The following is a 14,959-nucleotide window of genomic DNA, read 5'->3' on the forward strand; positions in this document are numbered from 1 at the left end:
AAGGTAGTGAATCCCTGGGGTGGGGGGTGGGGGGCTGGGTCTGAAAGAACTCCTTTGGCAGGCAGAATAGAGGTTTTATTGAGGATATTTCTAAACTAATCATCAGGGACCAAGTCACTGGATTGTAAAAAAAAAAAAATAGAGCCGAATCACTCTGCTCCCTCGCCTTCTTTCTCTCTCTCACTCTGTTCATTTCAGTGAGCGGCATGGAGCACAGCAGCTCTTGAGCACCCAGCAGCACACAGAATGCAAGGAATCTACCCCCTTGTTATAGACCAACAGCCCAAGTACCAGGGCTGAGAGAAGATCTGAGGAAACAAAGGGTGGAATTAGAAACCAAACAAGGAGAAGAAAGACAAGGAGGATCATTGGTTGAGCATTTGGCACTGGGGTTTAAAGTTGTCTTGTTGCCCTCTCTGAGTGTCCTGGATCTTAGTCCTCTCCTCTCCATCCCTGTGCAGACAAGGTCATGGGGTGGCTGAGGAGACTGGTGCTCTCCATGTGCATGCTTCTCATTTTGCTTCATGGCGTGGAGCCGGCTGTACCCCTGCAGGAGTTCTACCCATTTAGTCTGGATGAGGGTGACTCCCAGACCATCGAGCAAGATGATGGGGGTTCAGGACTGGTAGCAATCTCTGTGGCTTTCCCTTTCTTCGGAGAACGGCACGCGGGACTCTATGTGAGTATAGACTGTATGTTTGAAAGTGTGTGAGTCTTGTGCAGGAGAATCAGGTATTTCATTCAGTAGATTAATTGGTTTGTGTATGTGTCTTTGACATTGGATAATGAACCTCACAGTTTTAACATGTCACACACGGCCAACCCAGTGACTGAACTACTGGATGTTTTTTAGATGACAGTCTATATTGCTGCTGCAACATATCTGCTTAAACTGTGGTTTGAGAGCGTGAGGGGGAGAGAAGAAACGAGAAGGATGACTGTCATGAGGAGAACCAGTGATAGAAAACGAGTGTGGCGAGTGCTCTGACAGGTCTCGGTGCTTTGATCAGCTGTGTCCTGCTTTTGGTTGGACGAGTGGGGCTTTGATCTGTGTCTTGTACACTTTTCAACCTCAGTGCAGAGGAAGCTCCATCCTCGTAAATCGACACAATCTGTTTTGATGCAGCATCCCAGTCATTTTGCCTCCCAAAATCTTTACTACCAACCAACACCCTGCCCAGCTTGACTGAGGTACCATGGCAACAGAGGCTAGGTTTCCAGACTGGGCTACAAGCGAATGGATGAATGAGATCACAATCCCAATGCAGCAGATGACTGACAGAGCAGACATGCCACACAATCAGTCTCTCTCTCAGCCACTACATGTCATTCAAACAACTGTGCCCTTACAAATTTGAGGTGCAATATTGTGTTTCCTATTTTAAAGTCATGAAGTCACATAGATGTTCTGGCAAATGCAACTTCCTGAAATAGTACATGGTTGTCTACAGAACTTGTGATGCATCTGCTCGTTACCCTGAGTGGTATCTCATATCTCAGAGCACAATGTAAATATTAATGTGAATTGAAGAAAAGACCAGACCTGCTGCGGATAGCAGTGAAGATCTAAAATTAGATTACCTCAATGTGATAGAGCAGAAGACGACTGGAGGTACAGTTGGGTGGTAACTACAGAAAGGGTGCACCGAGTACAAACTGGGAGGTAACTGCAGGTCGATCAGAGTAAGATTTTGCAAGTCACTGGTGCATTGAGGCATGCAACAGCATTAAAACTGCAGTCATAATTTCTGTATTGCACTGAAGCTGCTTGAACCAAAATCAATTACACTTCAGCTTTATTGCACGCTATAGCCATATGTTGATCTCTTCCACAAGGGAGCTGCTTTTGAACAGGTGAGATTTTGGAGAGTACACAAGGGCAGATCCTCACGGATAATTTCTTCCGGGAGGGCATTCGAAACCTTAAGGCCTTGAAAAAACAGAAAAGCTCTTGAACCAAACAATTTGAGGTGGTTCTTGAGAGTTGTCTCAGGGTATTACTGTAAGAGCTTCCCTAAAGCGAAAAGAAGGATCAGTACCGTTTGCTATTGCATGTTTACCTTTCTGACCTACTCTTTCTGTCCACCCCCAGTCATCTTTCTCACTTTTTATCATTCACTCCCTCTTCACGATAATTTGAATACCATTTATAATATTATAACTAATTCAAAAATACTCAGCTTTAAGCATGACTTTCAAGCATGGTATTTTTTATTGTGAAAGCAGGGATTTGTTCACTTCTTGACAACTATATGCCCATTGTTTTTCCCCCAAAAAACTAATTCTTTCAGTTTTAACAAGAAACTTTTATTAGACTGAAAATTTTTATAAAAAATAATGCTCTATGCTCTATTATGTATATTTGAGTCTCACTGCCAGGAATTATGAAAACAGGTTCTTTGCCATTCAGGACTTCCAGGGATGGTCACAATGCCACAGTGATATGTGCTCTCTGCTTGACATTTTATCAGCCCAGAATTGTCCAAAATGTGTTTTTTCTTGTTCCACAATTCTGTTCTTTTGTTTGGGTCTGAGAGATTTCACATGTAGCTCCTCTCTCCCCTCATTTACCCTCACCCTTCCCTCATCCTCCTCTTCTTCAGTCTCAGATAACGAGTTCAGGGGTCTTCCCAATGGACCTCTCCAGCTGCTCTATCAAAGAAAGGAGAGATCCATTTAACAGAACCCAGATGCATCTGTAAAGTGTCTCAGGGATGCCAAACAACGCAAGCCCTCAATTAACTAACCTTATGAATGACTGGGATGAAGAGCAGAAAGGATGAAATCCAAGGCTAGCATGACACAGACTTCCACAGCAAATGCAAAAAAAAAAAAACAGAAAGTTTGAAATTATTTTGAATGAAACTGGTGTAAGTTCTGATGGGGAACAGAACACCATAACTGATTTTCGGGGACCTCAAGTTAAGAAACCGCCCAACAAGTTGTTTGTATGGGAAGCTATAAAAACGATGTTTATAATTGTTTTAGGCATAGAATTGTTCATCCAACAGTTGAGTTAAAGCAGAATAGGGAAAATGATGGGGACAGAAAGATTTGAGGTTTCACGGCACACTCAGAGCACATCTGCTAAAGCTCATCCTCAGCACTTCAACACTTCATGTTTGCGCAACTATAGAAAGGGAATCTTCAACCTTGAGGGATTTATCTCTTTCTCTGTCTATCCTCTTTGCTTCTCTCCTCCTCCTCCTTTTCACTTAAGTAGCCCAAATATTAGCTAAGTGTGTGAGGACATATGTGTGATTTTCTTAAGAGCTTGGTAGCTTAGCATGTATATATCAAGATAAGTCATATGTTATGCTAAGCTTTGAGCTAATATTTGGACTTAATTCAATAGGGGCAGCCACTGAAATAAATTTTCCTATACTGGACTTAAGTTATTTTTCCAAGAATAGTAAAAATCTTTGTATATTATTATAAGATATGAATGAGTGCAGTGCCATACAGAGGGTCATGGTTTGGCATTCTGTGGAATGCCAGTCATGATAAAGATGCCCACCACAGCCGCACAAGGGCGTGGAGCAAGAGGAGCCAAGGTCAAACATACAAACACATCCATTTCAGCTTTTTCCTCAATTTACTAAGAGCAAGTAAAAGATTCAATGTTTTGCCAAGCTGAACTTTGGTCACCTTTTTATGAAGGGATTTGTTTTATCATCCTTTTTCCCAGGTGAACATTTATTTTAGTATTAAAATGACTTAGCTCCAAAGAAAACCATCCTATGAAAACTTGTGATATATCTGGTGAAGAATAACCGAAAAATAACTTTGTCACAGAAGTGACACCTTGTAGAACAACAAATAGAACAAAATAAAAATAAAAACATTGCTTTACTTATATACTTATCAATTATTTTGCAATTGATGATGGCATGTTTACGCATGTTATCCACTTCATCAAAGCCCCCCCCAATTTTACAGTTTACACCTGACTGAATTTTACATCCCAGATAGCTTACAGTACCTGTTTATACTAGGCTATGATTGTTTTATTCACTTTTAGTCTGTGGTTAGATCCAATTACTCCATCCTACTTTTAATAAGATATTAGGACTTGGAAGAAAAGCAGCAAGTTTAACCTCTTCCAGATGCTGCAAATAGATCAGAACAAATGCCAGGACATATTACAGCACCAGAGAATAATAACTAATGTAGTGCTTAGTGAGATTTCCGCTGCTAATTTAGCAGCAAGGTAAGCAATTTCCATTCATTACCTCGGCAAACAGTTGCTATTAGCTCTCCATTATGCTTGCTCCGGTCAAAACACTGCTGTACCTATTGGCTGTACAACTTTCTTTTCCCAGTTTACTGCTTATATCATTAGCATGCAACGGTTTAGTACTGCAGCCCATTCTCAAGTGTTTTGGTCATCTGTAAAACATTTACTCTAAATCACACTTTGGTTCCTGTCAAGGGTTTGTATCTGTCAGTGAACTGTGCCTGCACTTTCCATCCCTCCATCTTTCCACCTCTCCCGCTTCTCTCTCTTTGTCTTTTCTTGCATTCTCCTGCTCTCACAGGGCTCCTTTCAATGACCCCAGAGTTGTGGCCCTGCAGGCTTCACTCCGCTTCTCCATGTTAACCACACTCTTGCCACAGCACGCTGATGCAGAGAGGGGAAGACTGCGGTCGGCCAATTAACCAAGCACCCGAGTCAGGCCAAACAAAACTTCCTCTACTGTTTTTACAGCAAAGGCCTCAGAATTATGGTTTCCAGACGCATGGGGAGGGGAGAAGAAAGGCCATGTGTCTGACATTGCCTTTGTTGCTGTTGCTGCTGCCAGAACTGGGTATAGATGAGTGAAATGATGGGACAGGGAAGTTGGCACTGGGGAGCGAACACCTGGAGAGGGGTGTGACTGTGCAGGTGCAAACTGACTAGCATAAGTTAGCATTAGACACACTCTCTCATTGTTGCTCTGTGCTGTGACAATCTGATATGGGGCAGAGAGGTGATTGATAGTATTTTTCTAATAAAACTCCGTTTGGATGAGTCACAGTTTAGAAAGGGTTTCTAATTTCCAGTCTGTCCACAGAAGAACTATTGAGGAAAGTTTGTTGCAAAACCTACACTTAAATAATGAAGCAGAAAGCTATGGAATAATTTCACACACCCCTGTTGGCCTGTCATATCAGTTGGATAACACTGTGCCCCTGTGAATACTCTAAGGTTTCTTCTACATCAGTCTGGCTGGAAATTCATCACAAGAGTAGACTCAGTCAACAGAGCAAAGCCAGTGGTCAGCAAATCAAGTGTTGGGCTCTGTGGTTACTTTAGAGGCAGTTATAAAGGCCTCGCCCTCTAAAACCACTTCTAGTGGACAAGAGCCAGGGCAGGTGTGTCAGAATGCGTATGTGTGTCTGTAAAGTGCTCCGGTTTTCTCAGCTGTAAGACATGGATGTCTGGCAGAACAAGGCAGCTGTCTGTTCCCTGATGGGAAATAGATACATCTGCCACAGGAGCCTACCTCACTCTTTCATCCTGCAATGCTACTGCTCACTCTCATGTGTCAACATACTGCTGGACACCTCAGCCTGTTTCCGCTTATTCCCAGTCAGCATGTTTCATACATCATAGCCATCCGATTACTGTTCCAGGCCATTCGCAATATCTACTACAAGAGTCACTACAAGAAACTGAATTGTGCTAAAGTTCTTATAAAATAATTTGATTTTTGTTGGTCTACAACTTCTTGACTCTGCATTACTCCTGAGTGAACCAACCCAGTCTCTGTCATCAGGTATACTTGAGTGTGGAAAGAATTGCATGGAGATGAAATATGTTATTTGTGCAACTCAGAAAGTGAATGTCCAAACATGCAGCTCATGGTGTGGTTAAGCTTCAGCAGTGGAATCTGGGAATGAGTGCCAGGAAGGTGTGCTGAAGGGAAGCTTTGTGTCCTGACTCTGCTAACCCTGCACATGTACTTGCTCTTCTTTTCTGTATCTTCAAGGTCAACAACAACGGCCTGGTGTCTTTCCTGAGGGAGGTGTCCCAGTTCACCCCAGTGGCTTTCCCTATTGCTGGAGACCGCAGGGTGGTGGCTCCATTCTGGGCAGATGTAGACAACCGACGGGCAGGAAAAGTTTTCTATCGAGAAAGCAAAGATCCTGCCATCCTGAGAAGAGCCACTGCAGACATTAATCATTACTTCCCTGAGTTCCCTATGTTTGTCACTACATGGGTGCTGATTGCTACCTGGCATCAAGTCACATTTTTTGGTGGCAGCTCAATAACTCCGGTACCAAGTTCATGTCCTTTAAACTAACAAAACCAATGGCATTTTTATTATGTTTCCTTTTAACACAGGGTTTCTCAGGTCTGGCCCTCAAGGTCCACTGTCTAGCAGAGTTTATCCTTGATCAAAATTAAACTCTGAAGGTCAGTGGACCTCAAGGGCCAATGTTGAGAATTTCTGATCTAACAAGTAAATTAAAATTATGAATACTGGTTGTGGCAATTGACTTGTTCTCTGCTCTTCTCTAAAGGTCAATACATTTCAATTAGTTCTCATCACAGATGGTGAGCTCTCCTTCACCATTTTCCAGTACCACAATATTTCTTGGACAACAGGGATGCATGCCACCAGTGGTGGTGACCTAGCAGGCTTGGGGGGCATAGCTGCACAGGTAAGGTCATTGCCTTTACTCACGTTGGTTTTTAGTTTTGACTGAAATGACTTCAGTGACATAAAAATGTGAAAGAATCCACTCTGAGAGAACGCTCCCCCACTTTCACTCTCTTCCTAGGCAGGTTTTAATGCTGGCGATGGGAGGCGCTATTTCAACATCCCAGGCTCTCGGACAGATGATATTGTTGAAGTTGAAACCACCACAAATGTGGGCTATCCTGGTCGATGGGCCTTTCGTATTGATGATTCTCAGGTGCAAGTGGGCAGCTGCAATGACTCAGGTACACCACCAAAGGAAAGGAAAAAAAGAATCAGCGTATCCAACAAATTAGAAAACATTATGGACAGTACAAATAGGAAAATATTAGTCTGCTCAGACTCTTTTCCATTGTCCTCCTCAGCGTCGGTCTGTGCTAACTTAAGGCCCTGTCAAAATGGTGGCCGTTGCATTGATGACTGCATCACTGGAAATCCCTCTTTCACTTGCTCGTGTTTGGCTGGCTTCACTGGACGCAGGTGCCAGATAGGTAAACCAATGATGAAATCCTTCCATCCCTCACAACCCGTACTCATCCTCTGTGTTCGTCCTCGCCAGGAAAGAGAAAGTCAGCTTGTAAAAGCAGAATTCCACCCTGCAAGCCAGGGGGACAACCTAAGGGAGAGAATTTCCCCTGGTCACATCTGTATGTAATACGCATACAGTAGAGTCCATCCAATGTTTTGCTGTGGTCAAATCATTACCTTTTCCTCCACCCCATGCACTTTAGGATTCCCTCATGTTTTCAGCCATGTGTGCACATCTAATAAAAGTCACATGTCATATTAGTTGTTCTTTTGTGTGTTTTGATAGAAGTTGATGAGTGCTCATCATACCCCTGTCAGAATGGAGGCACATGTGTGGACAAGATCAACCACTTCATCTGCCTGTGTCCAGTGGGATTCATAGGGACAACATGTGAGACAGGTAAATACCAGATTCTTCAATTATCGGACTCCAATTTCAATTATGCATTGTATGTAAGCTCAGGAAAAGAAAACAATTGCTCCAATATCAATAAGAAGCTTGCACTTCTACAAGGTCCAATGTGGGTTTTTTCTCAAAAATTTGTCCAATGAGCGAGTGAAAATGGATGTGAGTTTTGAACTCAGTAAGCTCTTCTTTTCGTGCTGTGGCCTCTCTCCTCACTGATTTTGTCCTCCCCTCCTCTCTTAGCACTCTGCTGGCTTCAACATCCTTCTCGTTCCCACAGTCCAGCCTGCAGAGATGTATCAAACCTCTAATACCTTTCACAGCCAGAAGTGCATAGTTTCAGAGTGAGGGGAATGGTGTGGAGGATATATTAATCAGCTGAATAAATATACAGTGTGTGTGTGTGTTTATTGCCTGCAGACATAGATGAGTGCCAAGAGACCCCATGCCTCAATGGAGCACAGTGCATACAGGGTGTCGGCAACTTCACCTGCGTATGCCAAGCAGGTTACATTGGGTTCCTATGCGAGTCAGGTGAGTATGGAAATTGGGAGTGTCACTGAAAGGCCATGACTTTCTCCAGGGAACATTTCCTTTTTTTCGCATTAGGCCCACACTTATTCATTTGACAGATGGTGTTATCTAGACTGACTTCATGAAGACTGCTATAGTACAATACTTTTAAGGGCAGCTAGTAAATGGAAATATATTAGCAGTTACTTTGATTTATTTCCCTGTGTTTTCATTTTGGGTCAAGTTTTTTGTTCCAAATATTCAGAGTTCTCTGAGCAGAGATATTACTTTTAAATATCTTTTAGGAAAAAGCACTGACATGATTCCTGTGCTTAACAAATTGGGCTTCCCACAATGGAGGTTACTGATGAAATGCAAGCCCAGTTGGGAAGATCTCTGGAAACTAACCGCTGGTCTTTGCATATATTGAACCCTTGTTTCAACATGAGACCAGATTACTGTTAATACTAGACACCCGGTCCATGAAACCATACACTTGCATGAAATTTCATACATCCTCACATCTTAAGATATTGATAGAATCTAAATCAAGCTGCTCTAAGGATTGCCTTTCTCACAATTTTCTGAAATTTTGTCAAATTTCTGACAAATTACTCTCTACACTGACATGAATCTTGTGTTTTGGAATCCAGATATCAATGAATGTGCATCCATGCCATGTTTGAATGGAGGTGTGTGTGAAGACCTGGTGAATAACTACACCTGCACCTGTACAGCAAACTTCACTGGAAGCCACTGTGAGACAGGTGTGCTTTTACTCTTGAGTTCAACCCACCATATCACTATAAATGCCAGCCAACACATTATCCAGTCTTTGTTTTTGTTTCCCTTTGCAATGGGAAAAAATTTTAATAATAGAAGATGTTTATATTTGACTAGCTGTAACACTTTCCAACTGGGACTGACACAAAGAAATTGAAAAATGAATAAAGAAGAGGGAACACTGAGATAACTATGGCTTCAGACCACGTCTGACTAATTGAACTGCAAATAATGTCAGCCTCATCTCATAGTTATTTGATGCCTGGTCAACTCTTGTCTGCTCATGAAAAGAAAACTTCACTCCAGTATCAATAAGAAGCTTGCATTTCTCCAATGTCCAATGCTCTTCTTAAAAAGTTGTCTAACTATGGTTTCAGATGACATGTCTGATTAATTGAACTGATTTCTTTGCAAATAATGTCAGCATAGTTATCAGATGCTTGGTCAACTCTTGTCTGAGGTTGAAGTGGCTTGACCAACCTCTTAAGAATTTTTATTTTTCAATGTGATTTGGTTGCAGTTTCATGGGTTTGCCTTAATTTCATTTAAGATATATCACTTATTCATTTTTTTTAACGTATTGGATCATTGCTGCCCAAGTAATACCTACAGAATATACTATAAAATGTTTTATTTTACCCTAAAACAGAGTTAGTTGTCATGGAAAATTCCTCTATTACTGATGCTGCAAATCAGACAGCAATGTAAATGTTCTTCAAGTTCCTGCTAAGCTTTACCTCCCTTTCTTATTCTTAAAACATCATCACACATACTGCACGTAATATTTCACTTACAGTTCCCTGCGATGGAGAGAGTTGTGAAAAGCATCAAATCTGCGAGTACATTGGCTCTGGAAACTACAACTGCACCTGCACCCCAGGTTACTACGGTGACGATTGTGAAGGTACAGTACTCTCTGACTTTAAAGGGGTCATGAACTGGCTTTTTTAATTATTTTATACTTTTGTCTGAGGTTCACTTATGATGTTTGCATGGTTTTTACATTCAAAAACATCAAAATCGATAAGCAATAGGCTATTTTCTACCCTGGTTTTGAGGCCGTTTTATGGGCGTGCCGCATTGAAGACTTGGAAGTAAACGGCCACTGCTATGATTGGATAATAGTTTTGCATAGTAAACTAACTTTCTGTGTGTCTGTTTGACAAGCTACATCCTTCATAGTTGGAGCCTTCTGAGCCTTCAGAACAAACGCTCAATGTTTTACTCGCGTGAGCTGAAACTTCATTAAAAATAAAGTTCAACCATGCATTCCTAATATTTGAATCCGAAGGAAGGTTATGCAGTGACTGTGTTCTTCCACAACAGTGGGCGAATCAGTGGGTGGGGCTACAGAATTAGGCGTTGATATTCTTCTGTGGAGGCGGAGTTTAACCCATCTATTACGTCATAGGTAGGCACATTCCAGGATCTGGCGTTCGCTAGGCCTGGTGTCAATAAAAGCTTTTATTTCAGTAACAAGGACGTTTTCAGTTCTGAAACTTACAGGATATTCTTTTAGTACGATGACCTCTTATATATCAAAAGATCACGTAAAAGTTGATTTCTCATTTCATGACCCCTTTAATGTTTGTGTCTTTTTGCTGATTTTGGCAAGTCTTTCGAATGATTTTTGTAGACCTAGTTCTCTATTTTGCTTTTATTTGCTATGCACTAGTGATGGGAGAAACTAACCTTTTCGAAGCTTCGAATAAATTGAACCAATTGCTTCGCAAAATGATTCACTGTTTTGAAGCCCTCGAAACACCACACGCTGGTGACGCCTGCTGGTCAAAAGTGTGTAAATGCAACAAAAACTCAGGCTAAAACCAAGTGAAGCTTTTATTTCAGTAACAAGGACGTTTTCAGTTCTGAAACTTACAGGATATTCTTTTAGTACGATGACCTCTTATAGATCAAAAGCTCAAGTAAAAGTTGATTTCTCAATTCATGACCCCTTTAATGCATAGTATCTACTCTCCTCAAGTAATTGGGCAGGAACATGGCACAGAGGAGAAAAGGCAGACACCACTATCCCACAGGAATTTGAAGCACTGCCTGAGGAAGACTATGCAGTCGTGATGGATGAGCATAATTATTCAAACCTACACAACCTCACCCAGTTTACTGCTCAGACCTTGCAGCAAGTTGCTTGATGTTGTAAATAATTGTTTTATGGCACTTTTTTACTACTTTACCAACAAGAGGAAGGGCTCTTGTCTAGACTTTAAAGGCCTCTGTTTTATGAGACAGTCCAAATGTTTGGAATTCACTTCCCTGCAACAAAGCAGGTGAGATTTGTTTGGACACTCTAACATCCAACCACAAATCTCCAAAGACTGATGATATGAGGTACAACATCCTCATATTCTGCTTTATCTTATTTATTCAATTCAGTCAGCGCGATATCCCTGCTCCCTGGGTCACTGTGTACACTAAACACTTTGTGCCCCTATAGATTTAAAAGCACATTGTGAGCTATAACAAATTCATCCTATTCTTCCACCTGGAGCTGAAATAACCATTGACTCTTATATAGACTCTCCTAAATCTCCGGAATACCTTACTGCCTGGCTCACTTGGAATGTGTAGTGGAAAAAGTCATGCAGACCTCTCAAAAAGAGAAGGTAGAAGCTCACAGGCATAGCCTAGGAGTGTCTAATGGGGCACTGAGATCAAAGAGACCACCGACCTTACGAAACAACAAATGAAAATGGCTCCAGCGAATTAGCAACCTATTAATTGCCCCTGAGTCACACAATTTGATCGAAAACATGTTACATATTATCAATTTATCAAAAATAAATAAATAAACTAAAAAATAACACCCTCATGCAAGGCTCCTGGACTTCAAAAGGAATTCATTTAACAGTGATACAGCAAGTTGCTTTGATCCATTGTTGCAATTACTGAGGGAAGCGAAAAATAAAAATCTTACCAAACAGAAAGTGTTACAGAATACTGACTTACAGTCATCCAGAACACTGAACTGTGTGGGAAAATTGTGGGAAAGACTGACCCAAGGAACAAGTTTATAAAGTACAACAGTACAACAAATCCCACCACAGAATACTATGCTAAACTACGCACACACACACACAAACTCACACAATGTAACATTCCCACACATGCTTCCACTGAATTTACACTTTGTTCCAGTTTGACTGATGTGAAGTAAGAGTAACATTTTACAGTGGTTTGAATGTTTTCTTATCCAGAAAAGTGAAAACTATGCTGACCTCCTTTCAAAAGTGTCTCTTTATCTGTCTCTTTCTCCTCTCTTTACATCACACCTAAATCCCTACAGAGGAGTGTCCCTGTCAGAATGGAGGGGTTTGTGTTGATGTCAATGGCACCTGTGACTGTCCAACAGGCTTCACTGGACTCTACTGTCAGTTTGGTATGTATTAACTGCAAACAAATACAGATTTTCTTTTTTTCCAAAGACTTTATTAAACTAAAGGTACTGTATGGGATGTCCATTTTTATATGCAGTGTGTTTTTAGGACAATAATGCTAATTTATGATTTCTGATAAAACAGCTTCTCTTGTTTCTACTCTTTAAAGGTTACTTGAAATGTTGGTAGAAAAGATACGTGTTCCAAATTCAGGAAGTGCTTTTTCATCTTCAGTCCAAACACTTAGCCTTACATGTCAGTTACATATCCGTTAAACACAAGTAATTGACAAGTGACTATTGAGGAATTGTTCCATCACCAAAGCTGTCCCACCACTAAAGCGTGGTTTCTCTTTCCTATGTACAGTTAGCTAACCGTGGAACAGTTTGTAATTATACCGTACTAAATTATGTATTTTTGAAAATTCACCAAATTGAGAACCATTTGGCCTCATGATGGAAAAATACTAAAAGTGTCTGTCAGTCAAAAGGTACATGCTTTATTGATTACCAGAGAAAACTGTATCCATCTGAAGAGTGTGGATCTGAACCTTTTATTCAACAAAAATATTTCAAAAGTAGTAGTACTGCACACATATTTGTATAACAATTAATATCTGTAATATTTTGTTTTACTCTTTAGAAGTAACACAAACCCCCTGTAGTAACAACAGACCGTGTCCGGATGGAGGTCCATGCTTAGAGTATGGTGGCACGTACCTCTGCACCTGCCAAACTGCTGTTGACTTTGATCACAAGGACTTCTACCCATATGGTAAGAGCCCTGGAGAACCTTGAAGCCATGTGCTAAGCATGGTTTCCATGACAAATGAACAAATACTGTGCCAGGTCGTAAGGATGGCAAAGGTCCTCAAAGCAACTAAGGCGTTATATTGAGTAAATGAGAAAAGAAAGATTTATTTGTATGCTGACAATGTGAAGATAATGTTTCAACTTGGCTATTGAAATGCACAGAGGATCTATGCTATGGTGTGCATTTAAATGAAATCATTCCAACACACTCAAATAAAAGTTACTAGTGAATGTTAAAAGACGATCACCTGCTGTGAAGGAACGTGGTGAAGGTGAAGGTGTGTGTGTTTTTCAGTACAGCCCCGATCAGCCTGCGATTCCTCACCGTGTCAGAATGGAGGGTATTGCTATGAGAGAGACGGAGGCTACATTTGTGAGTGCAAGCATGGCTACAGAGGAAAGCATTGCGAAAGAGGTATGTTACATCTGCTATCCGTGTTAACATTTTGTCCTTGCATGCTTACATATTAAAAGGTAGTCACATCCACAGAAGTTCAATCATTGTGCATCATGTTGTTTAAAGGCACAATATGTAAGATTTTTTTATTAAAATATCCAAAAACCACTAGAACAGTGTTATATATTTTGCTGACTTGTGTACTTACATTATCCCAAATGTTTCGAAGAATGTTTAAATCCAGAGAAATAAGCAATTTTAACTAGTGACACAGGCCGTTGCCATAGTGTCATTGTGTCGCCTGCCAATGACGTCATACACCCTCGATTTCCGGTTGTTTTGTAGAAAACATGGAAACACCAAAGACTTAATATGTTATGCGTTTTATTAGACCGGTGACGACCGCACAGAGTAGCATTATAACAGAACTTTCAAACGTATCTAGTATGATAAAACAGTGCTGCTTTACCCCACATACTCACGACCAGAAGGAGCGGAAGCGCTAAAGTGTGGCATAATAAAAGCTCCGCTGCTTTCGAGCCGTGTGTCGCGCTCGTTCAGCGGCCTTGTTTCGTTTCGACGGCTTTGAGCCTCACTCTGCTTCATACTACAATGTTAATAAATCATTAACTCATCCATGAACATGATTTCTGCCCGAGTCCCATCGGATTGCATCGGCTGTGGGGATGAAGACGACAACTCGCATGATTCCGCACTCAGTCACGGCATCATCAAACTACGCCTTTGTTTCTTTGTTTGTTTTGAATACACGCCCTCTAGCGGTGAAAACTTACATATTGTGCCTTTAATGCACCACATATCCGTTTTGCAGAAGTAATTTTGCCTACTTGCTGGTACATACAGCATTCTTCCTCTTTTTTTTCTTCCTCAGTCAGATTACGTATCTGTGCCTCTAGTCCCTGTCGTAATGGAGGCTCTTGCAAAGAAGAAGCTGACAGCTACCGATGTGACTGTCCCTACCATTTCACAGGGAAACACTGTGAAGTGGGTATGTGTTTAGTGTCAAGACAATTTTCTTGCAATATGTGGTTTTCTGGTGTGAATATAATTGTGTGGGAAATTTTGATGATGTTGTTTAAAGAGTCATATTAGTTTGATAAGCATAAAGGCCCTTTCATACCAAACATGTTACATGGGAAAATTTTGAATAGGAACAATGTATTTGTATTGAGTGATTCAAACCAGTTATACATTTGCCTGACAACAAAGCAGTGTTGTTGTTTTTTTGGTCGATTAATTTTTCTTCGTCCAACTATGAAATGTTCCAGAGTTTTGGATCAAGTGTCTAGTACCACTGCAGAAGCAATATCAGAGCATTAAGTAGTGCTAATGTGATGTTGCCAGTTTGTACAGTTTGTTGTTTGATGTTCTCATTTATATATATATATATATATATATATATATATACATACAGTATA

At 40.9% G+C, this 14,959-nt stretch overlaps 1 protein-coding gene across 2 annotated transcripts in view; it reads left to right on the plus strand.

Annotated features, from left to right (window-relative positions):
• Window positions 1–183: 183 nt before the first annotated feature.
• The window catches only part of LOC107696765 (sushi, nidogen and EGF-like domain-containing protein 1), a 27,809-nt gene continuing 13,033 nt past the window's right edge, over window positions 184–14,959 (plus strand). Inside the window, exons 1-13 of one of the 2 annotated variants that reach the window (XM_016497257.1) lie at window positions 184–679; window positions 5,973–6,260; window positions 6,508–6,648; window positions 6,769–6,931; window positions 7,052–7,177; window positions 7,501–7,614; window positions 8,041–8,154; window positions 8,787–8,900; window positions 9,713–9,820; window positions 12,221–12,313; window positions 12,954–13,085; window positions 13,419–13,538; window positions 14,413–14,529. In XM_016497257.1, coding sequence (XP_016352743.1) covers window positions 470–679; window positions 5,973–6,260; window positions 6,508–6,648; window positions 6,769–6,931; window positions 7,052–7,177; window positions 7,501–7,614; window positions 8,041–8,154; window positions 8,787–8,900; window positions 9,713–9,820; window positions 12,221–12,313; window positions 12,954–13,085; window positions 13,419–13,538; window positions 14,413–14,529 — 1,840 coding nt within the window. In that variant the 5' untranslated portion in view covers window positions 184–469. Of the gene's footprint in view, window positions 680–5,972; window positions 6,401–6,507; window positions 6,649–6,768; window positions 6,932–7,051; window positions 7,178–7,500; window positions 7,615–8,040; window positions 8,155–8,786; window positions 8,901–9,712; window positions 9,821–12,220; window positions 12,314–12,953; window positions 13,086–13,418; window positions 13,539–14,412; window positions 14,530–14,959 lie in introns of those variants that run through there. The other variant, XM_016497258.1, reaches the window with a different exon arrangement.

Source organism: Sinocyclocheilus anshuiensis, unplaced genomic scaffold, assembly GCF_001515605.1.
Source record: "Sinocyclocheilus anshuiensis isolate Anshui unplaced genomic scaffold, SAMN03320099.WGS_v1.1 scaffold999, whole genome shotgun sequence".
Lineage (NCBI taxonomy): Eukaryota > Metazoa > Chordata > Actinopteri > Cypriniformes > Cyprinidae > Sinocyclocheilus > Sinocyclocheilus anshuiensis.